The sequence below is a fragment of the Pelophylax lessonae genome (assembly GCF_965119305.1).
Source record: "Pelophylax lessonae genome assembly, chromosome: 2".
Classification (NCBI taxonomy): Eukaryota; Metazoa; Chordata; class Amphibia; order Anura; family Ranidae; genus Pelophylax; species Pelophylax lessonae.
Window position 1 is genome coordinate 443,744,238 of NC_138769.1, and position 27,126 is coordinate 443,771,363.

At 42.8% G+C, this 27,126-nt stretch overlaps 1 protein-coding gene across 2 annotated transcripts in view; it reads right to left on the reverse strand.

Annotated features, from left to right (window-relative positions):
* Positions 1-934: 934 nt before the first annotated feature.
* Positions 935-27,126, reverse strand: part of TBC1D8 (TBC1 domain family member 8) — a 160,674-nt gene continuing 134,482 nt past the window's right edge. For both annotated transcript variants that reach the window (XM_082244615.1, XM_082244616.1), the window contains exons 16-21: positions 19,491-19,559; positions 7,658-7,898; positions 7,409-7,474; positions 5,888-5,977; positions 5,299-5,399; positions 935-2,271 (exon numbers count right to left, since the gene is read on the reverse strand). In XM_082244615.1, coding sequence (XP_082100741.1) covers positions 1,828-2,271; positions 5,299-5,399; positions 5,888-5,977; positions 7,409-7,474; positions 7,658-7,898; positions 19,491-19,559 — 1,011 coding nt within the window. In that variant the 3' untranslated portion in view covers positions 935-1,827. The remainder of the gene's footprint in view (positions 2,272-5,298; positions 5,400-5,887; positions 5,978-7,408; positions 7,475-7,657; positions 7,899-19,490; positions 19,560-27,126) is intronic.

A 27,126-nucleotide genomic window follows, 5' to 3' on the forward strand; every position in this document is an offset into this window, starting at 1 on the left:
CCTCCCCGAGTCAACCCTGACCCAGATTCAACCTAGGCCTGGATCTCAGCCAAACCAATTTTCCTCCACTAACAAACCTATTTAGATCTAGCACACTAGAGGGTGGTACATGCACCGATATGATTTCAGTTCACTTATTTGGCGATTCTTATGTTTATAGTCAGGCCAATATTGTGATAGGCTTCCAATGAAATAATAACTGCAATTTACAATAGTGGCAAAGAACTGATGGACTTGCAGGTTACATACAATTGAATCTAATATTTCAACTGTTAAAAACAAAAAATTTAGCTTGGTGTAAAATTTTTAGTGACCCCATTTAAAGCCACTGGACCACCATGAGGAACAACTAGCATTTCCAGGAAAAGTGTCTCTAAGGTAAACCTTTTTCGTTTTTGTCCATTGAGAGACACAGGACGTCTTTACCAATCAGGTTATACTGTTACCTACAGGAAGATTGGACACGAGCAAAAACTCTGGGCCAGCCCAATAAAACAACTTCTACTACCAAGATACTTCAGTTTTTTTTTTACTAATGTTCTAGGAGGATGGAGGTCTTTTTTTAAGCTATGCTGTGGTAAAGACTAACCTATTTTTATGGTCGCAACTTATTTATTACAGATAGTTATAGAATCCCGAGAATTTACTTGGCGCTTTAAACATTGTACATTCACATCAGTTCCTGCCCTCAAGGAACTTACAGTTCCTACCTTATGTGCATACCTACACAATTTTTTTCCTCAATCAAGACTCTTGACAATGTTTCTGCTAGAGCTTTGTCATTTTGATTGCAGCTATCCAGCGTAAATGTCCAGGTTTTTGGAGTTGTGTGTGTGGACCCCGCAATTTAGCTGCAGAGTGCTTTCCAGGGTGAATCTTCTTCATTCGATGTCAATATACAAAGTTTTAGTAAAATAATTTTTTTAAGAAAAGCATAATAAAAACTTGTTTATTGAAAAGTGCAGATTCTCACAGACCAACACAAAAAGCACAAGGTAAGTCAACTTGACATTTTCAACATGAATTCCAATGCAAATCAAATAGAATAAAAGTTTCAATTTCCAGCATTGAAACATTATTATTAGTGCAAACACAAAACTCACATATACAAAACAAAGAACATTGGACATAACCCCCAGCTATACCCCTGAATGTTTGGCATGCCAGATACTCCTTGAAATGGGACAGCTTGTTGCCTGGAAGTAGCAGGGGCAGCAGAGAACCTACAGTAGGCTTCATAGAAGAGATGCATCAGGAGAAAGTATTTACTATTAGTAAAAGATTGAAAAAACCGTCCAGTGTGCTTTGGTAACCCAACAATACAGAATGTCATATTGCCATATCTGTGTTATGTGCCTGTTTTCAATTTAAAGTACAGTGTTCCAGAGTATTGGAGCGTTTTTCTTATGGCATATAAAGCAAATACAATAAACCTTTAAAAAAATGACACTCGTCACTATATAGGCTGACATATATATGGCTTATATGACTGAGGAGTTAAAGGAATCTTCTACAATCCAGTAGCAATTTTCATCCTATTTCACGCCAGATCTAATTATCTCTGTTCCTTTTCATGTGGACGGACCTTCTTCTTGACATATCAAAGGCATCAGGATACTGCCATACAGGAGAAATGGAATCTGAACTTGACTGTTGCTTTTGTAGACAACTTCTTTAGGCAGCAATTATGTCAGATATTGCTGAACCATATTGGTGAAAAGGACAAACACACTACATAAATAATTGCTGAAAGAGAGAGCACAAAAGTTTCCATCATGCTAGCTGCTCAGAGCCTTATAAATACAGGAGACAGGCATAGCTCTTTGTTCAGCATAACATGGATGACTGCTGGCTTGTCCCATTCATTTTGAGGCTGTACGGATTGCTCTTTGCACTTTCTAACTTTGGTTTCAGTTCCAATGGCTTCTCAAAAAAATTCACCAGTGATTGCTCTGTCAGCAGAGATGCCAGTATGTGTTCAAAGGACACCACCCAGTCTGCTTCACCTAGTGACAAGGACGGAGTAGGATGTGATGGACTGCTAGCAGTCTCAGAGAAAACACAGTCTTGATCTGAGGAGCAGGCACCATTCTCTGAATCAATAAATTCATCTGAGGCACTTCCTGAACTGATACTAATACTTCGCTGCCCAACCTCTCCAATCTGAAGTAACAGGGTTGTCACTGTAGCAATGGCTTGGTAAAGATCATTCTCCTCTGGGTCTTCATGAAACAGGCTATATAAAGTTTTGCAGAATTGTATAAATTCTCTCTGGAGAAAAAAAAGGTACAATATGATTTCATGTAATGATTTAAAAAAAAAAAAAAAGAAAGACAAATCGTTCATACATTAAGAGAATCTGTTACAAAGAAAAACAGATGGAAGTTTCCATTCTCTTATTTACCTGATGCATATCAATAAAATTTGAACCTATTCAGTCAACCTCATTGCAAATAAAGTCACTGCTAGCCTTGGTAGCCCTAGGGGAGTGATGGCAAACCTTCGCACCCCAGGTGTTTTGGAACTACATTTCCCATGACGCTCAACTACACTGCAGAGTGCATGAGGATCATGGGAAATGTAGTTCCAAAACCATCTGGGGTGCCAAGGTTCGCCATCCCTGCCCTAGGGATTTCTTTGTAACAAATCCCCAACACCTTTATGACTTAATCACACAAAAGCAATCCTGGACAGAGAGTTTCAATCAAGCAGTGTGTGCAGACCTCTATATGTGAACCTTTTATATCCAGTTTGGCTCCAATTTTGTTTAGTTGTCGCATACATGTAAAAATCTTATTTTTTGCCAATAAAATGACTTAAACCCCCAGAACATTAATATTTTCTGAAAGCACAGACCCTGCAGAATAAAAAGGCGATAGTTGTACATTTTTATGTCACATGATAGATGCGCTATTGTTTTTTTAAATGCACGCTTCCAAAGGCCAGATTTGTGGAGTGCACGACTAATAGTTGTCCTGTGGACAGATTCTCCCACCTGAGCTGTGGATCTCTGCAGCTCCTCCAGAGTTACCATGGGCCTCTTGGCCGCTTTTCTGATGAATGCTCTCCTTGCCCAGCCTGTCAGTTTAGGTGGATGGCCATGTCTTGGTAGGTTTGCAGTTGTGCCATACTTTCTCTTTTCTAGTGATGGCTTGAACAGTGCTACGTGAGATGTTCAAAGATTGGGATATTTTATTTATAACCTAACCCTGCTTTAAACTTCTCCAAAACTTTATCCCTGACCTGTCTGGTGTGTTCCTTGGCCTTCATGATGCTGTTTGTTCACTAAGGTTCTCTAACAAACAAAAGGGCTTCACAGAACAGCTGTATTTTTACTGAGCTTAAATTACACACAGGTGGACTCTATTTACCAATTAGGCAACTTCTGAAGGTAATTGGTTCCACTAGAATTTAAAAGGTATAAGAGTAAAGAGGGCTGAATACACATGCACATCACACTTTTCAGATATTTATTTGTAAAAAATGTTGAAAATCATTTATCATTTTCCTTCCACTTCACAATTATGTGCCACTTTGTGTTGGTCTATCACATAAAACCCCAATAAAATACAATTAAGTTTTTGGTTGTAACATGACAAAATGTGTAACATTTCTAGGGGTATGAATACTTTTTCGAGGCATGTATACATTTTAGGATGTCCTATTATGTGGTAGTCCATTGCAAAAATACCTCTGAGAAACCTCAGATAGAAGATACCCAGGTTTGACCCCTGGACAACAGAATTAGGTTTGAGGATAGTAGAGCTGATTGCCCCTGTATCACTGCTTTTTATTGGAATTTGTATAAAAGATAATATAAACATGGAATAAATGACTTCACATTGTATAGTCCAAGCTTACAGTATTGTAGGTTAGAAGACAACAAAGTATAAGACCACAAGAACACCTCTAGAAGACAATGCATTAGGTTTCTAATAATGGAAGTGTATTGTAAGTGATCTTGTCACATCATGTACAATGTACTGTGCCATGGAGTTTGAGTAGAAATTCAAGAAAAAAAAAAAAAAGGGAAGCAAAGAAAAACCTATAAAAAGGAATCAAATTTTCGGAAGTATCAGGTATTCAGGGATCATAGATGAGAAAGTACAGAGACAGTGCTGGGACAGTCCAGGGGTATAGGGGTAGCCCTGTGGGCTTTATGCTGGGTCAGAGGCAGGTCCATCAGGGCAGATTAGGATGCCACAGTTCCTACACATGGTGTTATGGGACTCTGGTTTATGGAGTCTAGCTGTTAGGTGCTCCATGAGCTCTATGAGCTCTATGTCTTTGACTTTGATATATAAAGTGGTTTAGGTGGGTGGATATGTTTTTTTTTTTTTGCAGTTGAGAGCTAGAAGACATCTTGCCGCCATGAGTACATGACGGAGCAGTTTTGTTTTTTTTAAGGTTTGGCAAGTCTCATAAGGGATAGACCCAACAGAAAGTATTTTGGGGTGAATAGAACAGTTGTGTCAAAGAGACGTTGTAGTCTTGGACTGATTTCCAAAAAGGAGTGATTTTCGGGCAGCTCCAATAAATATAATACAGTGTACCCTTATCGCAGAAGCATCTCCAACAGCAGTCTGTGCTGGTGGGGTAGATCGCATGGAGTACGTCTGGTGTCAGGTACCAAAAGTAGGGTATTTTATATGGATTTTCTTTATAGCGAGTACATAGGGAGCTGTTAGCTGCCTGACACTAGACCACTTCCACCGCCTTTAGGGAGAGTTCTTTGCCCAGCACCCTCTCACATTTCAGCATAGAGAGGGCTTGCCACGTGTTTGCATCGGATATGCATTCAGAATCTCATAGATGTCCGAGGTTTAGCCCTTTTGAGAAGGACCCCCCAAGATCGTGCTTTCAAAAGGGGTCAGGTTAGAGAACTGTAGCGTAGGGGTAATAGACTGAGCATAGTGGCGGATATGTAAGTACCCATAAAAAATCTGGTGGGGAAAGTCGAATCTGTCTTTAGGCTTGTCAAATGGCAAGAATTTATGAGACCCAGGATCTTCTAGTTGGCAGAAGTGAAAAAGATTCTGCGTCAACCAAAGGGAAGACATTGGGAAGGTCAGGCTATCTGGCACTCTAAGGCTATATAAAAAGGCAGTCATTATACAGGCTTCAGATTCATCCCTTTTTTTTTAATAAAGAAGGTGTGGTACAAAGACAAACACAAACCTGTCTGATGTAACTCTTTCCCATGATATACATTTTTTTTTTTCTTTTGCTCATCTATGAATGAAAGGTTAATCTTTCTACCAAGGACACAGACATGAAAAACTACAAAAGTTCTGATACCTGGGTCATTTTGGGTATTTCCTTTTCTGTGTTCTTATCCTTCTCTCTGGCCAAGTCTTTAAGCATTTGCTTTAGTTGTTTCTGGTAGTCTTTTTCCTCTCCTGTATAAAGAATAATCTATAAAATTTCATGCAAAATCTGCCAACTGTATACCTAATCAGTATTGTGAGGTATATTTTCGATTCTATTCAGAGGGAACATTGTATTATAACATGAGTACATAGTGTATGCTATACTCAAGAGAAAGATCTTGTATACAATGGATACAGGTGTACAAAACCATTTGTAACTAAAGACGAACTCTGCTAGGCAGCAATATGTTCATCTACACTGGCCACAAAGCATACCTGTGATCTCAGAAAAACAACAGCCCTTTTTGTTAGAGGGGATCCTATAGTTCCAAAGGTGGCCATATATTAGGCATATACTAGGACATTTTTTGGCAAATTATATCAATAATCCAAATATTCAACTAGTTTTTCCCCTTTTTTGCTATTAAAAATCTGGTTGAAACTGATCTTTGCTGCCACATGCTGCATCCCTCCCTGAAGATGTGAATACACTGTAAAATGTGAATAGAGAAACATACCATTTGCTTTTGTAAGCTTCAGTGGTCTTGTAGTGGACAGAAGTGGTCCTTTTAGTGGTGACTGGCAGTCATGATCATTTTCTGTAAGAGCTGATTACAAATATTCAATGTTTTATCACAAAGCAATTAAATTACATTTTTTGGAGGAAAAATATACAAATCGATGTTACAGAAACAGGCACACATACAAATCAATGAGCATACATGTATGCATGGATATACTAACCCAAAGTAGATAAACTATTCAAACACTATGGGGGGAATACAATAAAGCTGCTGTGCCACTTTTCTGGCACTCATCACTCTTGTTAATGTATTTTGCCAAATTCATGAAGCATTTGCAACACATTTGGTTCTGATAGCTACTCGTGCACCAAATTCAGGTAGTTTTAAAATGCACCACGTGTACATTGTGTTGCACTGAATGCACCAAATGTAAAAGTTGCGCAAATTAAGACCAACTCTTTTGGCATACAGGGAGCTAAACTGTGACGCAGCATGAGCCAAATTTAAGTACAAGTTCTAGACAGGTATATGCATTTGGCACATTCTTCACCACTTTTTAGAATGTATAAGACACTTTTGCAAAATTTGCCTGCACCAGTCTTTATGAATTCCATGGTATGTGTTCCTGTGTAGACAAGCAACTGCAGAATGCTTTGTGATTCATCTAGGTTGAATGTGAGATGCTTCTGTCTTCTGGGTTGCTTTTACATTTCTATCAACTTGTATGGGAAGAAAAGTACTTCTGACAAAAACAACGTCTGAGTTCACAATTCCCAAATACAATCATTATGTTAAAAAAGGTAACCACTTTGTTCTAAATGGACATATCATTTACTATATACACAGTTACGATAGAGAGGTCCACTAACAGGATCAAACAAGAGGAGTTTTTTTGATATGCAAAATAAGAAATGTGCAGTGAGCCACAGCAAACAATTTTCAATCATCTTTCATGGGACTAAACACACCATTTCCGATTTACTTTTGCTGATCAATAGTCTATAATTAAAGGTATCTTGCTTTGGAGGTTAAAGCTACTCTCCAGACAACACCCCACACACAACCCATCACCCTAAAACCAATTTCTGGCATAAAAAACATACCTAAATGCCTCTTAATGTCCCTAAATACCCACATTCATGGTCGAGTGGAATTCTGGAACATGTTCTGTGCCCAGGAGGGGAGGCCCTTTGAATGCTACCTGCATAATGTGAACATTTGCTACTGGCTGTCCAGCAGCAGGGTCTTCTAAACAACCGCACTCTCCAACAGGATATGTACTCAGCATACAAGAACAAGGGTTACAATGAGCACCAGCTGTAAACATGCATGGTCAGTGGTATGCGAGGAAAGGAATGGGAAATCCATTTATTAAATTATTTTGGTTACTTCCAGCAAATAATCAGGTGTTCTCTATGTTGCCTACGGCTCAACACCAGCCATTTTTAATCACATTTTCAAAATCGGGTGCAGATTGCATACTTAAGATCCCAATATCTGGAAAAATGAAATTACCTGGTGGTATATGAAGTCGGTACAACAGTTTGATCTTTTCATTCATCTCACCATTGTATATGATATCTGAAAAACAAAACAAAACGTTTTTGCATTCCTTATTGTTTTGAAGTACACAATTGCAAAATGTATAAAACTTACAAAAATCCAGGCATATTACACAACAAATAGCAAAACACACACACACAACACTCTAGGTAACCAGGAGCTATTGGTATTCCTAAATATTGTAATTTGAATTGTATTCACCTATACACCAAGCAAAAGACTTGAACTCAATGAGCTGGTCTTGATTTTCATCAAGCAGACGGAACATCCTTGTAGCTAGAACCTCTATCTGAGGACCCCAAGCCCAGGGTGAACATAGCCTGAACAGTGTCACAAACTGACGACTGTCAATTTTGTACTGTTCTGCATAGGGTCTGCTGGGGTCATGGCGTGTTAGTGATGAAGACATCTCCTCCCAGTAACAGAAGATGAAATGTTCCCTCTGAAATGAAAAAAAACACAATACAAAACATAATGAATCCAAATTCCTGCGTTATGAGAAGAGACTTAAACCTTATAAATGTTTTGGACAGCTGCTGTCACAAGATTGCAAAAAGAAACATGAAGATTACACAATAAACCTCCAGCAGGAACAGCCCTATCCACCCACCCAAATCTATCAAATTAATTTCAAAACTGTAAATGACAAAAAATTATAAACACTCAACCACTCCAAAACTTAATCATGAAATGAAATGTTTTTAAATAAACACAAAGTTCACATGAAAGTCCACACTTCCAGTGCTCAGTAAAACATGCTGGTATTCACCCCACATGTACAAATGTGATGGATAACAATACTTCATCTTTGTGTGTGGTGTTCACTCCCAAATGATCTCCCACACTCATCAGAGAAACAGGACACCCTTGCATGAACACGAGAATCAAACAGTAGTTTTATCTCCCAGGGATGGATGGTCTCTTGGGTCCAATGTCCTTCTATGTTGTCCCTAGGATGGCTCCAGAGTGCCCAGAGAGCAGTCTGAGGTATGTATGCAAGCAAGCTCAGACAGAAAACAGGGAAAATATTTCCATGGTGAAATATACTTTAATCGTGATAAAAAGCAAAGAAAATGCACCTACAGTAATAGTAATATAGATCACCTGTAACCAGTAAACCCGGTTAGCAGTTAGGGTGCGTATTCCTCATCAGACATATAGTCTGTACGGTGTTGAGCCTCTGATGAGTGGCAGTGGGCCCAGAAAAGGCATATGTCATCACAGACTACTCAGTGCCTGGCACAGAGGAAGCCAAGAGTGTCTAGTCAGAGAATGTGTACCTTGAGTTTAATACCATTTAATGATTACTATTTGGAGTAGTAAAGTTTTTATATTTGTAGGTTTTTCATGGTTTTGAATTTATTATTATTATTTATTAATTTATTTGGTTGGGCGGATAGCACTGTTCTTGCTAGAGGTTTATTGTGTAACAATGCAGAACATGATCACTCACCTAAATGAAATATTTTCCTTTATAAAGCAAAAAGAAAACTGCATAAAACACCAATATTCCACAATGATAGTGAAATCCACACAACAATCTTGAGAACCAGAGAAGGAGGACATCTTGTAAGCTGAGGACAGGGCATGAAAATGGAACACCAAGCAAATATATAAATAGACATTTAAAAATACTTACAGTATATACAGTGCCTGTAAATAGTATTCATACCCCTTGACATTTTCCACATCTTGTCATGTTACAACCAAAAATGTAAATGTATTTTATTGGGATTTTATGTGATAGACCAACACAAAGTGGCACCTAATTGTGAAGTGGAAGGAAAATGATAAATGTTTTTCACATTTTTTAAAATAAATATCTAAAAAATGTGGAGAGCATTTGTATTCAGCCCCCCTGAGTCAAAACTTTGTAGAACCACCTTTCGCTGCAATTACAGCTGAAAGTCTTTTTGGGTATATCTCCACCAGCTTTACACATCTAGAGAGTGAAATTTTTGCCCATTCTTCCTTACAAAATAGCTCACGTTCTGTCAGATTGGATAAAGAGCGTATGTGAACAGCAATTTTCAAGTCTTGCCACAGATTCTCAATTGGATTTAGGCCTGGACTTTGACTGGCCATTCTAACACATGAATATGCTTTGATCTAAACCATTCCATTGTAGCTCTGGCTGTATGTTTAGGGTAGTTGTCCTTCTGGAAGGTGAACCTCCACCCCAGTCTCAAGTCTTTTGCAGACTCTAACCGGTTTCTTCGAAGATTGCCCTGTATTTGGCTCCATCCATCTTCCCATCAACTCTGACCAGTTTCCCTGTCCCTGCTAAAGAAAAGCATCCCCACAACAGGATGATGCCACCACCATGTTTCACGGTGGGGATGGTGTGTTCAGGGGCATTTGTTTTTAGGCCAAAAATGTCAATTCTGGTCTAATCTGATCAGAGCACTTTCTTCCACATGTTTGCTGTGTCCCCCACATGGCTTCTCACAAACTGCAAACGGGACTTCTTACGGCTTTCTTTCAACAATGGCTTTTTTCTTGCCACTCTTCCATAAAGCCTAGATTTGTGTAGTGCACGACTAATAGTTGTCCTGTGGACAGATTCTCCCACCTGAGCAGTGGATCTCTGCAGCTCCAGTTACCATGGGCCTCTTGGCTGCTTCTCCGATTAATGCTCTCCTTGCCTGGCCTGTCAGTTTAGGTGGACGGCCATGTCTTGGTAGGTTTGCAGTTGTGCCATACTCTTTCCAATTTCGGATGATGGACTGAGAAGTGCTCCGTGAGATGTTCGAAGCTTAGGATATTTTTATATAACCTAATCCTGCTTTGAACTTCGCCACAACTTTATCCCTGACCTGTCTGGTGTGTTTTTTGGCCTTCGTGATGCTGTTTGTTTACAAAGGTTCTCTAACAAACCTATGAGGGCTTCACAGAACAGCTGTATTTATACTGAGATTACATTACACACAGGTGGTTTTTACTAAATAGGTGACTTATCAAGGAACTAGATTTAAGTTAGCTGTATCAGCATAAAGGGGGCTGAATACAAATGCACGCCACGCTTTTCAGATGTTTATTTGTAAAAAAAAAATTGAAAACCATTTATCATTTTCCTTCCACTTTACAATTATGTGCCACTTTGTGTTGGTCTTTCACAGTGATGGTGAACCTTGGCATCCCAGATGTTTTGGAACTATGTTTCCTATGATGCTTATGCACTCTGCAGTGTAGTTGAGCATTATGGGAAATGTAGTTTCAAAACATCTGGGGTGCCAAGGTTCGCCATCACTGGTCTATCACATAAAATACCAATAAAACACATTTACGTTTTTGGTTATAACATGACAAAATGTGGAAAATTTCAAGGGGTACGAATACTTTTTTAAAAGGCACTAACTTTACAAGTTTGCCTGCCAAAGGATTTGTAATTATTTTCAGTTTCACTGTAATCAAGAACACACCCTTGGCACACTGCACAACCAAGAACACTCTGCTACCTCCTGGCTCACCTCCTGTTCCCTGGACAGAGGTGATGAGAAGGATAAGGATTTATGTCCGGTGAGCTTGCTGTAGGCCGAGGTGTGTGATAGGTAGCTGCATCGCTAACTCAGGAAATACATTTGTCTCCTGCCTGTATATGTAGTGTGCCAGAGGCTTTACAAAGTTACCAATCCTTTTGAAGATGAATCCGTAAACATATCTGTATTAAAACTGTGCTTTTGTCTGTTTGCAAGGAGATCTGCTTTGATGTTCCTAACATCAGAACCTTCTCTACACTTTATTAAAATGTGGTTCCATCACCTGTATTTCTCTCTGAAGTTTGTGTCAGGCCATTAGATGCCGGTGCAAGATCGCTGATTTCAATAGCAGCAGCAAACTGAGGGAAGACTGAAAACACATATAATAGCACTAGAGAGAGACAGGACAACTGGGGTATACTACCACACCAGAATCATCTATTCCCTAACCTGTGTGTTCTTCCTCACACTAAGGGCCGGTTCACATTTCTGCGAGTGCGCAGATCGCATGAAATTCGGAGCTCACTGCTCCTTCATTACATGCGATCGGAGGTGCGGATGCGAATTCAGCCATACACTTTGTATGGCTGAATTCGCACTGTATCCGCACCAAACACGCACATGACCCTTTTTTCCAGCCGCATCAGGATCGGATCGCACAGTGGTTCACACTTGTGCGATCCGATCCTGTGCGAACTGTCAGATCGCACTGCGATATGCGATCAAACTGGGGGTGTCGTTAACATTGACACCCCCTGCGTATCGTATATGGCAGTGTGAACTGCCATATGTGCGTTTGTGATGCGGGAACAGGCTGCGAATTTGCAGCCTTCCCGCATCGCACAAGTGTGACCCGGCACTAAGTGTTCTTCATTACACTAAAGCCTCTGTTAATTGGAATACTTTCCGGTATTACCAGCAGGTGTCGTGTTGATAAATAAGTTTATTCCATTGTTGTTATGGACATAAAAGTGTGGTTTTCAGATTTAAAGTAGACTTCGAGGCAAAACTTTTTGTCAGTTTTTTTTTTTTTTGTGCGCGTGTCCCTTCGGGGAGATTTCCCTTTACTTCCTTTCCTGTCCTATAGCCATAACTGGAAATGAAAGGAAATCTCTCCCAAAGTGAGGGAATCCCGGATTGCTACCAGGTTCACCAGCACCTTTGTCCTCATTAGTAGATTTTCCCTCTATTACTGTTTTGGGTACAACCCAAAATTTTGAATTTTGTTTCACTACTTTTGCAGAGAATGGTAAACATGCCAAACAGAGAAAATGAGTGTCAAGGAGGGGCACAGACCGCAACAAAACCCTGACAAGTGTTCTAATCCCTCTACACTGTGTTCATGACGACAAAAATAAAAGTTTTCCTTTAGTTACATATTATATACAACATATAAATGGATTTTTGTAAGATCTTACCGTAAAATCCTTTTCTCTTAAGCTCATTGACAGACGTAGTCTTCTTGATTCTCAAGAGCTGGGTTATGTTGTCTCCGCAGGAGTAGGACTAGGCAGAAAGACAAAACGTTCTGGCTCCACCTTAGGGGCAGTCCCTGAGGGTATATCCTCCCTCTCTCTGCTACAGGGAATCAGTTCTGTTCTAAAGCAGTAACAGAGAATTTAACCCAACCCAACTCAATGATAGAGGGGCGGGTACTACGTCTGTCAATGAGCTTAAGAGAAAAGGATTTTACGGTAAGATCTTACAAAAATCAATTTTTCTCTATCGCTCATTGACAGACGTAGTCTTCTTGATTCTCAAGAGCTGGGACATCCAGAAGCAGTGCCACAAATGAGGGGTGGGATTGACAGAAATCAAAATCCAATCTAGAAGGCCCAACCGGAGCCAACCAGAAGTATCAAAGGACTCATCGAGTAAACAGATGAGACCTACCCCACAAATCCTCGAGGTAGACCAACAGTCTCCTCAAACAGTGGCCTGCAGGAACCTTGCGGCCAGAAGAGGCATCTGACGATGCCATCACATGAACCTTATACAATATTGTAAAGGTATGAACCGACGACTAAACAGTCGCCTTGAAAACCTGAACCACTGACGCCTGATGGCGGAAGGTCCAGGAAACTCTAAGCGCCCGAGTAGAATGCGCCTTAAAAGGGAACGGGGGATCCCGACCCTTAGATAAAATAAGCCTATACCACCGTCTGTCTGATCCATCTAAAGATGGTCGCAGCAGAACAGGCAACCCCTACTTAGGGCCATCCGTGATCACAAACAGTGAATCCGTCTTACAAATTGAATCCGTAGTATTCAAATATATCCTGATCGCCCGAACTACATCCAAGGAATGCAACGCAATTCTCGAGGATGATTGGGCTAAGGACATAGGAAGGACAATACACTGTCCTCATTCAATGAAACTTTGAAACCACCTTAGGAAGGAAGGATGGATTCGGATGAAGAACAACCTTATCCCTATGAACCACCAGATCTGGGGAACAACAGGATAATGCAGCCAGTTCTGACACCCTGCGTGCAGAAGTGATAGCCACCAAGAAAACCACCTTCTGGGATAAAGTAAGCAAGGGAATCTCCCTGATATTTTCAAAGGGAGGTGTCTGAAGAACCGACAGCACCAAATTAAGATCCCAGGATGGAAACGGCGCGTGCACTGGCAGAGCCAGGTGTCGCACCCCCTGGATGAAATTCCGCACCAAGGAATGAGTAGACAAAGGCTTCTGAAAGAAGATAGCAAATGCTGAAACCAGACCCTTGATAACACTCAAGGCCAGCTTCTGCTCAACTCCCTGTTGCAGAAAAGCCAATATTCGGACTACCGAATAAAGATGTAGATGGAACCCAAGGGATTCACACCACACAATATAAGACTTCCATGTACGATGATAATCTTTCTGGAAGTCGCTTTCCTTGTTTTAACTAGAGTAGGAATAACTGAAGCTGACAATCCCTTGTCCTTCAGCACCTGGGTCTCAATAACCAGGCCGTTTAAAACCAGCGATCGTAAAGCAGGATGGAAGATCGGTCCCTGAGACAGTAGATCCTCCCTGAGAGGAAGTCTCCACGGGACGTCCGCCACCAGTCTGACCAAGTCGGCGTATCAAGCTTGACGAGGCCAGTCCGGAGCTGCCAGGATTACTGGAATTCCTTCCTCCTCTATCCTGCGAAGAAGTCTTGGCAGTAACCCAAGAGGAGGGAAGGCATACATTAGCTGGTATTGCCCCCCACGGGGTGACCAGTGCGTCTGCGGTCTCTGCTAGAGGATCGCGGGAGCGAGCCACGAATCTCTGTACTTTTCTGTTGAATCGTGATGCCAACAGATCCACATCCGGGGTGCCCCAACGTAGGCACAACTGGTGGAAAACTTCTGGATGGAGGGACCATTCCCCCTGATCCGGAGTCTGACGGCTGAGATAATCTGCCTGCCAATTTTCCACCCCCGGAATGAACACCGCAGAGATAGCTGGAACAAATCGTTCCGCCCAGCGAAGAATGCAAGCCACTTCTTTGGCCGCTCGGACACTCTTGGTGCCCCCCTGGTGATTGACATAAGCCACGGCCGTGGCGTTGTCCAACTGGATCCGAACCGGGCTGCCCTGGAGCTGCTCGGTCCAGTGAATCAGACAAAGTCTGATCGCTCTCAGTTCCAATACATTTATCGGTAACCTGGATTCTTCCGGGGACCAAAGTCCCTGAACGGATAACTGACCGAGAATTCCTCCCCATCCGGATAGGCTGGCATCCGTGGTCACTATCGTCCAATATATTGGCAGAAATGACTTTCCCTGGCTGAGCATCGGAGACCGAAGCCACCAGACCAGAGACTCTCTGGTCTGTTTGCTCAATCGGATCTGATTGTCCAGGGATTCCGGATTCCGATTCCATCTGAGAAGAATCTCTTGCTGAAGAATTCGGGTATGGGACTGGGCAAATGGGACTGCTTCGAAGGAAGCCACCATCAACCCCAGAACCCTCATGCAAGTCCGAAGGGAAGACCAGCTGTTGGATAGTAACAACTGGACTGCTGATTGAATCTTTCGGAGTTTCCCTACCGGAAGAAAAACTCTTGTCCTGACTGTGTCTAGAATTAGACCCAGATATTCGAGCCTCTGGGTGGTAACCAGAAATGACTTTTGCTGGTTTACCAGCCACCCGAATTCCTGTAAAGAAATCATAGTAATTTCTATGTTTTGTAGCAAGGTCTGAGGAGACTCTGCATGAAGCAGAAGATCGTCTAGGTAACCAAGAATCGATATGCCTCTTTGGCGCAGTAGTGCCAACATTGGGGCCAACACCTTCGTGAAGACCCGAGGAGCCGTGGCGAGACCGAAAGGTAACGCCACAAACTGATAGTGGTTCTCTTCTATGGAAAAGCGTAGAAACCGCTGATGTCCTGCGAAAATGGAAATGTGAAGATATGCGTCCTAGATGTCTATGGACGCTAGGACATCCCCTGGATGCAGGAAGGCTGCTACTGTGCGAATGGACTCCATTCTGAATATTCTTATGTTCACAAAAGAATTGAGTGCCCTTAAGTCCAGAATTGGACGCACTTTGCCCTCTTTCCTGGGTATTGTAAATAGGTTTGAATAAAAACCCATGAAAACGTTCTGTCCAAGGAACGTGGACTACCATTCCTTGTTGTAGTAAATCCGTGACTGCTCTCCGCAGATCTTCTAAACGATCCGGGGATAGTCGAATATTGGAAGGGAAGAATCGCGCCGGTGGGAGAGATCGAAACTCGATCTTGTACCCTGACCTTATGACTTCGCAAACCCACTTGTCCGGGATTCTGGAAAGCCATGGATCCGGGAACCGGCGAAGACGTCCCCCCACCCCAGTTATGGGTGGGGGCGCACCTTCAGGCTTTGGACGATTTATCTTTAGGTCTGGAGGGGGCGGGCTTTTGCTTGCCCGACCAACGTCCCCTGAAGCCTCCTGAAGGAGCTTTGGAGGACTTAATTTTTTCACCCGCAGGACGAAAAAACCTCTTGTGAGCAGAAAAATAAGGCCCTCGTTTTTGACGAGTTCCTTTACCTTTAACATTTTGCGGTAAAAAGGTGCTCTTTCCACCCGTGAGATCCTTAATGATCTCATCTAAGTTGGCTCCAAATAGACGCTCTCCTAAAAAGGGGATATTAGCCAATGCTCTTTTGGAACCTTGGTCGGCTAACCAACCTTTTAGCCACAGTGTACGCCTGAGAACCACTGCTGAAACTGATGCTCGCGCCAATAATGAAGTGGCGTCTAACGCCGCATCACACACAAACTGTAACCCCTGTATCATTTGTTCCAACAAATCTGATACCGCCTGAGGGACCTCTTCTAAGTCCCGGCGTAACCACTTGGTCCATACAGTTACAGCCTGCGAAACCAGACCAATAGCAATTATTGGTCTGAAAGCTGATCCAATCAAGGTAAACATGGTGCGAGACATAGCTTCTATCTTGCGATCCACTGGATCTTTAAAAGACGGAGCGTCTTCTAGAGGAATAACCGTGGCTTTATTCAATCTAGCAATTGGTGAATCCACCACAGGTGGCTGTCCATTTCTTAATGAGGGTTTCCTCAAACGGATAACGCCTGTTAATGCGTTTAGAAATAGTAGAAGTGCGTTTTGGCAGACTCCATTCTTCTTTGATTGGATTGCCAAAACATTTGGGCAATGGAAAAACCTTCGCCACTTTGATGCGTTTTTTAGTCCCAAAAGGGATTTCAGTTTCAGCTATTTCTGATGGAATACCTTGTAATCTTAAGGTTTCTTGAACAGATACAATGAGTGCGTTTACCAACGCTTCCTCTTTGGCTATGGCTGATGCCGAAACATCCTCCTCACTGTCTGAAGAGACAGTACACGAGACACCAATACCAGATGAAGTACCTGCAACTGCAGAAATAGGCTCAGAGTCTGAATCCGAGGTTTCAAATAATAAGGGGTTAGGCGGGGGTCGCTTACTTGCGCCCTGTCCCTGACAAGCCACTTCCACCCTGGACACAAAAGTTTCCATAATAGCTGACAATGATTCAATCGTCAGTGGGGTGCTGGAGGATCCTGCAGACCCCTCGAGGGGATCCGGAGGAGATACATGAGTGGCAGGGTCCATGTTAATTCAGGACACCTTTGCCAGAAAACACAAAAAAACTTTTTTTTTTTTTTTTTTTTAAATGAAAAAATACCTTTTTTTTTTTTTTTTTTTATGTGTCTCCCCCTAGCGCAATAGCGCCCCTCAGAGTACCTGCTTCTCGATCCCACAGAGAGAGAGAGGGACCCCCAAGGCTCACCAACCGATGCAGTGAAGTTTCCAACCAACTGCAGTCAGCGTCTGTCTTTTACAGACTGGAAGGAGCTGTTGCTTTTTCCCGGGTAGAAGGACGTGGCTCCGCCCCCTGTGTACGCCTTCCGGCGTTCCCAGCTCTCCACGAGGTAGCTGGGCTCATGAAACATGGCCGCCCCCATACAGGAGACATTAGACTCCAAAAACATGGCGGCCGGCGTGACCTGAGGACATGCATGCACCTGGTCTACGGCAAAATGGCGGCGGACCGCCGAAATCGTTTTTCCCAGCACATCCACCTGCATCTCTGCTGAGTGGCGATTTATTGATCTACAGGAGATACACTACAAATAAGGTAGGATTATACCTCCTATGTCTGCTGTAATGCTACAGTCTGCTGGGTAGAGTGTTAGCTCTCAAACCAAGTCCACTTCCCACAAACACATACTGTATTTACAAGGGGGACTTTTAGTGTCAGATATATACTGACCATGTATGGAGGGGCCCATAATTCATACTGCCTCATAACGAGGAAAGAAAAAAGGGAACGTTTACTCACCATACCGAACCGACAGGCACCCTCTCTTCACAATACCCTCTCCACCGGGGTGGGGGGTTGTGGACCACTCCGGACGCCTCGACTCTCTGGTTCCTGGCGTCCAAGCGAGACTTAACTCGCAAGGTCAGTCCCTCCACTGGGACTCCGTCGCGGCCGACCCAGCGCGGAGCTCTGGTCTGCACGCGCTCGTAGGCAGAAACCGGGGTGACCACTAGATCTCAACATCCAGCCCGTCGCCCGGCCCCGCATACTTACTTGAATGTGTCGCGGCCGACCAAGCGCAATGCAATGGTCTGCGCGCGCTCGTAGGCCGGCTGGGGTGACCACTAGTGTCGCCCAGTCCGGCGTTTTTGCTTGAAGATCTCACAGGAAAAAAACACTGGAGAAAAACTACCTAAAAATATTTTTTCTAAAGAAAAAATCTTGCCAGGACCAAAAAAGATCCCAGCAAGGAACTTAGGTCCTTACTCCTGACTAGACAGAAAAAAACTGATTCCCTGTAGCAGAGAGAGGGAGGATATACCCTCAGGGACTGCCCCTAAGGTGGAGCCAGAACGTTTTGTCTTTCTGCCTAGTCCTACTCCTGCGGAGACAACATAACCCAGCTCTTGAGAATCAAGAAGACTACGTCTGTCAATGAGCGATAGAGAAATATCATTAGTTATTATTATATATATTATAATATGCGATCATATATTGCAAAGACACTTAAACTGATTCTAAAACCAGAAGGTTTTTTTTTTTAACCTTAATGCATTACCTGCATTAAGGTAAAAAACCTTCCACTAAATTGTTCTCCTAGCCTACCCAGGCCCCAGCACCCCCTTGCAGCAGCACTGGTTCTCTTCCCTTTCACAGGCTCAGAGACAGCAGTGGGAAATGCTGTGAGGAGGGAGCAGGGGGTGGGGCAAAGCCGTGCTGTGTCTGTCAAAAGAAGCACACACCTCAGAACAGGAGTGAACCCACAGCTGTGCCACCATAGAAATTGTTACAAAAAAAATTTGTGAAGGAGGGAGGGATCTAAGTAAAAAAGGTTGTTGCAGGGAGTTTAGTTCTTTCCCACCTTTCACTAAAATTCACATCAGCATGCGGTTGTGCAGGCTGACGTGAACTCATCTAACAATAATTTCTTTAAAAGGCATTTTTTTTTGCTTTAACTTACCTTTTTGTGTTTTCACTTCCTGGTTCTTCAGAGGCATTGGTGATCGTAATCATGTCTCACAGGTGCCCCCTGGGAAAGCAACATCACCAGTGCCCTTAGGAAAATCTTGCTCCTAAACTGAATGATCTTGGCGGTTTTTTCACACTGAGCATATGAGACAAAGTGCATGACATCATGTGCTTCATCTCATGCATGCTCCCTACTACATTACATTTATCTGTTGGGGTCAATTTTTTTTTAACCAAGATCTCTGGGGAAGGCTATTTTTTTTTTTTGAACATAAGAATGTGATGCAGTATACATGACAAGGCACATGATGGCATGCACTCCAATTCACTCAATTGCTGTACAACAATACTGCAAACTGAGACACAAACGTCATTGGTGGGCTGGCACAGGAAAGAAGCAGCGCAAAGGTGAGGACACGAGGCATACTTCCATACGTATAAAAAGAGTTAAAGACCATTTTATTTATGTCACTGCTGAAACTATACATACTACACATTGAACGTGCATAATAGTACATAAAACACTAGGAATACTCATTTGTGTACCATCTAACAGGGCTACGTTTCCCACTCACCTTAAACATGTCATACAAATCTTCTAAATCTTCCTGAAGAAATGAAACATCTGGTGCAACAACTCTAAGCTAAACAGTAAAAAAAAGCTGGGGTGAGATCAACATTCATAAGCAACCAAAGATTATTAAATTAGCAATTATCATGATTTTAAAAGTTAAAGAGATATAGACAAATACTTGGGCCATTTGCCTTTTCAATAAAACAGTGCAAATAGTAATAAGAAAATGCTAACTGTAGGAACCCTCTGTAGGCAACACATTTATCAAACTCAGGACAAAAAAGAGATGAATTTCTGCACATGCACTAGGGACAGCTAAAGTCATAAATTAGCCATGTCCAGAGATGTTCTATGGTCTAAGCATGTATGGTATGTCACAAAAGGGTCCATGGCAGGTTAAATGTCGTGCGTGGGGCCCTGTACAATCCATGCTACTAGCATTAAGAAGGCTGGGTTTACAACTGTGCGATGCACCACCGTACCTGCGTTGCTGTGTGTTAACATGCATAGCAGTAGGGCAGAAAAATCATCAAATAAAGTTAAGACCTAATGGAGAGGAACAATGCATAAATAATTGTGTTCATTTATATCAAGACATTTCTAGAACACTTGTAGCTAGGGTTGCACCAATATCAGTATCGGTACAGAGCCTTTGCGCTCGTACCTGTGCCAAACCGATACCATTGCAGTGCAATTTGAGCTCATACAATGGGCTCAAATTGCACTGCAAAAAATCGCATGTGCTTTGAAAATGTGGTGCGATTCCTGACTCAATCGGGCATGCAGTTTCCCCGCCGATGCTCCTGTGTGTACCCTGGCTTGTCATCGTGACTTTAGCCTTGGTTCACACATGCGATTCAGACAGGAATCGCAACGCATTCCTGTTCAAATCGCATGCAATTCTTTGCAGTGCGATTTTAGTCCATTCATTTGGTATAGGCTCAAATCGCACGGCAAAGCTATCAGTACACGGTATGGGCGAGTACTTGACTAAAATTATCGGTACTTGATACAAAAAAAAAAAAAAAACAGTATCTGTGCAACCCTACTTGTAACTAAGTGTATTTATGTCTATACAAATCAACCCAGGTACAGGTGTCACAGAAATGTCTATAAGAACACCATTATTCATGCATTGTCCTTCTCCAATAGGTCTTTTATTTCGGTTATTTTTGTTGCCTTCATATACAGTATATTCACAAAATTGAGTACACCCCTCACATTTTTGTAAATATTTTATTATATCTTTTCATGTGCCAACACCAAAGAAATGACACTTTGCTACAATGTAAAGTAGTAAGTATACTGCTTCTATAAGGCCTCTTTCACACGGGCGTTCCGTATGTCCGTATGTCCGTATATCACCCCATCCGTTTGCGGGTGATATACGGACATAATGAATGTCAATGGGATTGCGGATGTCAGCGGATGACCATCACGGAACAGAACCCTATTTTTCTTCCGTTTAAAAAACGGAAAGTACGCAAAATCGGATGTCAGCGGTGTCATCCACTGACATCCGCAATCCCATAGACATACATTAATTATGTCCGTATATCATCCGCAAACGGATAGGATGATATGCGGACATACAGACCGGATGACACAAGAGTCATCCGTGTCCGTGAAAAAAATAAAATAAAAAGTGCCGGAGCGGATCGAAAAACGGTCCGCTCCATGTGAAAGAGGCCTAACAGTGTAAATTTGCTGTCCCCTCAAAATAACTCAACACACACCCATTAATGTCTAAACCACTGGCAACAAAAGTGAGTACACCTCCAAGTGAAAATGTCCAAATTGGGCACAATTAGCCATTTTCCCTCCCCAGTGTCATGTGACTTGTTAGTGTTACAAGGTCTCATGTGTGAATGGGAAGCAGGTGTGTTAAATTTGGTGTTATTGCTCTCACTCTCTCATACTGGTCACTGGAAGATCAACATGGCACCTCATTGCAAAGAACTCTCTAAGGAACTGAAAAAACAGAATCATTGCTCTACATAAAGATGGCCTAGGCTATAAGAAGATTGCCAAGACCCTGAAACTGAGCTGCAGCATGGTGGCCAAGATCGTACAGCGGTTTAAACAGGCCTCGCCATGGTCGACCAAAGAGGTTGAGTGCATGTGCTCAGCGTCATATCCAGAGGTTGTCTTTGGGAAATCGACGTATGAGTGCTGCCAGCATTGCTGCTGAGGTTAAAGGGGTGGGGGGTCAGCCTGTCAGTGCTAAGTCCATACGCCGCACCCTGCATCAAATTGGTCTACATGGCTGTTGTCCCAGAAGGAAGACTCTTGTAAAGATGATGCACAAGAAAGCCTGCAAACAGTTTGCTGAAGACAAGCAGACTAAGGACATGGATTACTGGAACCATGTCCTCTGGTCTGATGAGACCAAGATAAAACTATTTGGTTCAGATGGTGTAAAGCGTGTGTGGCGGCAACCAGGTGAGGAGTAAAAAGACAAGTGTGTCTTGCCTACAGTCAAGCATGGTGGTGGGAGTGTCATGGTCTGGGGCTGCATGAGTGCTGTCACCACTGGGGAGCTACAGTTTATTGAGGGAACCATGAATGCCAACATGTACCGTGATATACTGAAGCAGAGCATGATCCCCTCCCTTCAGAGACTGGGCCGCAGGGCAGTATTCCAACATGATAACGACCCCAAACACACCTCCAAGATGGCCACTGCCATGCTAAAGAAGCTGAGGGTAAAAGGTGATGGACTGGCCAAGCATGTCTCCAGACCTAAACCCTATTGAGCATTTGTGAGGCATCCTCAAACGGAAGGTGCAGGAGCACAAGGTCTCTAACATCCACCAGTTCCGTGAGGTCGTCATGGAGGAGTGAAAGAGGACTCCAGTGGCAACTTGTGAAGCGCTGGTAGAGGCCACTCTAAAATGTGCAGTTTTACTGTATTGGGGGGGTCCAGGGGGGTCCGAAAACCAGTCAGTATCTGGTGTGACTACGATTTGCCTCACGCAAACCAACACATCCTCTTCACATAGAGTTGATCAGGTTGTTGATTGTGGCATGTGGAATGTTGGACCACTCCTCTTCAAAGGCTGTGTGAAGTTACTGGATATTGGCAGGACCTGGAACACGCTGTCGTATATGCCGATCCAGAGCATCTCAAACATGCTCGATGGGTGACATGTCCGGTGAGTATGCTGGCCATGCAAGAACTGGGATGTTTTCAGCTTCCAGGAATTGTGTACAGATCCTTACAAAATGGGGCCGTGCATTATAATGCAACATGAGGTGATGGTCATGGATGAATGGCACAACAATGGGCCTCAAGATCTCGTCACGGTATCTCTGTGCATTCAAAATACCATCAATAAAATGCACCTGAGTTCGCCGTCCATAACATACGCCTGCCCATACCATAACACCACCACCATGGGCCACTCGATCCACAATGTTGACATTAGCAAACCGTTAACCCACACAACGCCATACACGCTGTCTGCCATCTGCCCTGTACAGTGAAAACCAGGATTCATCCGTGAAGAGCACCTCTCTACAAAGTGCCAGATGCCATTGAATGTGAGCATTTTCCCACTCAAGTCAGTTACAATGATGAACTGCAGTCAGGTTGAGACCCCGATGAACATGATTAGTATGCAGATGAGCTTCCCTGAGACGGTTTGACAATTTGTGCAGAAATTCTTTGGTTATGCAAACCAATGTTGCAGCAGTTGTCCGGGTGGCTGGTCTCAGACGATCTTGGAGGTGAAGATGCTTGATGTGGTGGTCCTGGGCTTGTGTGGTTACACGTGGTCTGCGGTTGTGAGGCCGGTTGGATGTACTGCCAAATTCTCTGAAACGCTTTTTGGTAGAGAAATTAACATTCAAATTCACGAGCAACAGCTCTGGTGGACATTTCTGCAGTCAGCATGCCAATTGCACGCTCCCTTAAAACTTGAGACATCTGTGGCATTGTGCTGTGTGATAAAACTGCACATTTTAGAGTGGCTTTTTATTGTGGCCAGCCTAAGGCATACCTGTGCAATAATCATGCTGTCTAATCAGCATCTTGATATGCCACACCTGTGAGGTGGATGTATTATCTCGACAAAGGAGAAGTGCTCACTAACACAGATGTAGACAGATTTGTGAACAATATTTGAGAGAAATAGGCCTTTTGTGTACATAGAAAAAGTCTTAGATCTTTGAGTTCAGCTCATGAAAAATGGGGGCAAAAACAAAAAAAAGTGTTGCATTTATAATTTTGTTCAGTGTATATACACACACACACACTTACAGTATATATATATATATATATATATATATATATATATATATATATATATACATACACGTATAAAAATGAACTGCTCTAAAGTGGAGGGCAACTTTTAGTGGGGCTGTCGAATAGTGGAAGCAGAGTTCATTCATCTACTTTCTCTCCACATTGCAGCCTTTTCTCTCTTCTCTCTCTGCTATCACAACTAGGGATGGCCAAGGCCTGTTTGGATCATAGTCAGAACCCACCTAGGCTATCTCTGCCAGGAGGCTGTCACTGCACAAAACCAATAAGAAGTGGCTGGGGCATTCTCTGCCTCACAGCAACATGTATTCAAGGGGTGTGTATACAGCCTCAATTGCTTATGAATGACTGTGTAGTGATAGCTTCCTGGCTGGAAAACTTAGGTGGGTTCAGATCCAGACACGCCTGAGCTCATCCCTTATCACAACCTCTGAGGTGGAGAAGGAGAGAGGGAAATCAATTACACAGGTACTTTCATCACACCTTAATAAACTGGCCATTTGAATTGCATTAACTGGCTGCTTCTCCTTGTGCTGTGAAAGGAAACGGAACACAGCATCTTCCTCATCACAGCTGCAAAAATTTGCTGCACAGTGGAGATAAGCCACGATAATCAATATCGTGGTAGTATATCTTGGTTTAATAAAAGGACACCTTATTACTTCTGAATGTGTGGTGTTAACACCTCCGGACCATAAGTTTTTCTAGACAGCTGAATGAGAATCAGTTGATTTTTTTTTTTTTTAATAAATACAGTTTTACAGCCTTCTCCTCTCCTGTATTGTAGCAGTCACTTCAAACAAAGCCGAGAAAGGCTATAAAACAATAATTTATATGCTTTCCAATTTATACTATCTGGGATATAATTTAGAAATGTCAATAAAGTATATGGAGAGAAACAAGTCTTCAATATAACTTCTTGTACTCTTGTCACATATGCAAGGCAAAAGCCCCATATCAGTAAAGTAAAGTTTAGCGGTCATAGTAATAATCCACTGCTTACTCAAATATGATCTGCAGGAAAGAGTTAGCAGAGGGAAATCTGAACAATGAGCTCATCGAAAATAAGAATGCCTGCAGCAAGCAGCACAAGTGTTCGATATGCCGGTGGCATTTTCAAAATAAAGTGCTGTGTTCTAACAAACAAAAAAGCTGAACTCTTTGGTACCAATCACCAAAGGCATGCTTGGGGAAAAATAAAAAAAGAATGTGATCACTAATGCTTTGAAGCAGCCACATCAACCCACACTACTCTAAAATCAACTGTGCACTAAAGGATTAAAGAGAACCTATGATTGAAAATATGAAACGCTGAAATAGCCAACGTGGTTTTTAAAAACCACAACTTTACCTTTAGCAAAGCTGTACTTTAATAAATCCCCTCATCCTCTGAGTGCAGCCCCCTGGGATAATACCTTCTTTCCTCTCTGATCCAGCTACCTTTCTTCCGACAAGTTCAGCTTTTCAGTTGGCTCCTTTTCATACTGCGCAAGAGTGCCATGGCTCTATTTATTGCTACTGGTAAGCTGTATTAATGGCGACCTCCAACAGTTTGTAAAAATTGTATTTTTGACTTACTGTAAAATCCATTTCTCTGATGTTCATTGACGGACACAGCTCCTCAGGATTCCTGACCATTGGGTAATACTGCCACCTACAGGAGTAGGACATTAGGCAGAAAAAAATAACTTGACTATGCCTATGGGCAGTCCCAGGAGGTATACTGCCCTTCTCTGCTATAGGTACTCAGTTTTGTTACAAGCAGTGTCAGAAGTATTATAACTCCATAGAGGCATGGGTGCTGTGTCTGTCAATGAACATCAGAGAAATGGATTTTACTGTAAGTCAAAAATGCTATTTTCTCTTTCATTCATTGACGGACACAGCTTCTCAGGATTCCTGACCATTGGGACATCCCAAAGCAGTATCAAATATGAGGTGTGCGAACAGCAAAACAATTCCCAAGGCTTAAACATTAGCCAACCAGGTAACAGGAGCTCAACAAAAAACAACTGGAGCCCACCTGAACATTACTTCCCCAAAGAGGGAACAGACCCTCAAAACAGCAGCCTGCAAACCTTGCGGCTAAAGGAAGCATCCACAGATGTCAACACATCTATTTTTTAGAACTTTGTGAAATTGTGCACCGACGGCCAAGTGGCCGCCTTGCAAATCTGCGTCACTGACGCCGCAAAAGCCAGGAAGCACTAAGCGCCTGAGTAAAGTGCGCCATTACAGTGAACAGAAGAACCTGACCCTTGATCAATGAGTCACTGTCTGTCTGATCCGTCTTGAAATGGTCGCAGAAGAAGCGGACAGTCCTGTTCTTGGCCCATCCGTAAACATAAATAGTGAGTCTTGCTACCGAAAAGACTCCGTAGCTGCCAATTACACCCGGATCGCCACATCCAGGGCATGCAACGCAATTTCCTTAGGATGTTTAGGCCTGGGACATAAGGGAAAGCAACACAATGTCTCCAGTGAAATGGAAATCAGAGACTACTTTAGGAAAGAACGATGGACAGGGGCAAGAACCACCTTATCTTTGTGGACCACCAATTAAGGGCTGAGAGAAAATAACGCCGCCAAATCTGACACCCTGCGAGCAGAGGGGATAGCCACCAAAAAAGGCCACCTTCTGGGACAGCGTAAGCAGGGGAATTTTCTGAATATTTGCAAAGGGAGGCTTCTGGAGGAATAAAAGCACCAAGTTCAGATCCCAAGGTGGTAGAGGTCGAGACTGCACCGGTTAAGGCAAATGTCAAACCCCTTGAAGAAAGGCACGCACCAGGGAGTACACCAGGGTTTTACAACCCCCAACTTTACGTGTGAATGAGCCATAAGGGTGCTGCTGCCAAATGCAACTAAGGACTCATTCACAAGTGCAGCAGACACTGCTGCTCCTCTGAAAAGCGATCTGAGTGAGTTTGACAGGTGGTGAGGAGGGGATATGTTGCCATCTCCCCACCTGATTTAAACCCATGATTGCCTTGCAATACATAAAAAATTGTGATAGGACACGGTAGTGCAGCAATTAGAGGTTCAAATGAGGTGTGAGGAGGCGATACTGTGCCCAGAGATCTTTGACTTCTTCCATGTTGTTCAGGTAGATCTCCAACTCTTTAAGGTTGCCTACACCTGCTTTAGTGCATTACTATGCCATTCATTTTCAATGACACACCAACACAGAGGAATGGAATGTGCATGTGTTACGGTGTATCACAACACCCAGTAACATTCTACCATATATTGTGGTGCACTACATCACTAAAATGATTGCAATGCCTTTACCGATACATATTTAACCACTTTACCACTAGAGCATTTTGCTGTCTTACGTCTGGGCCACTTTTTGCGATTCGGCGCTGTG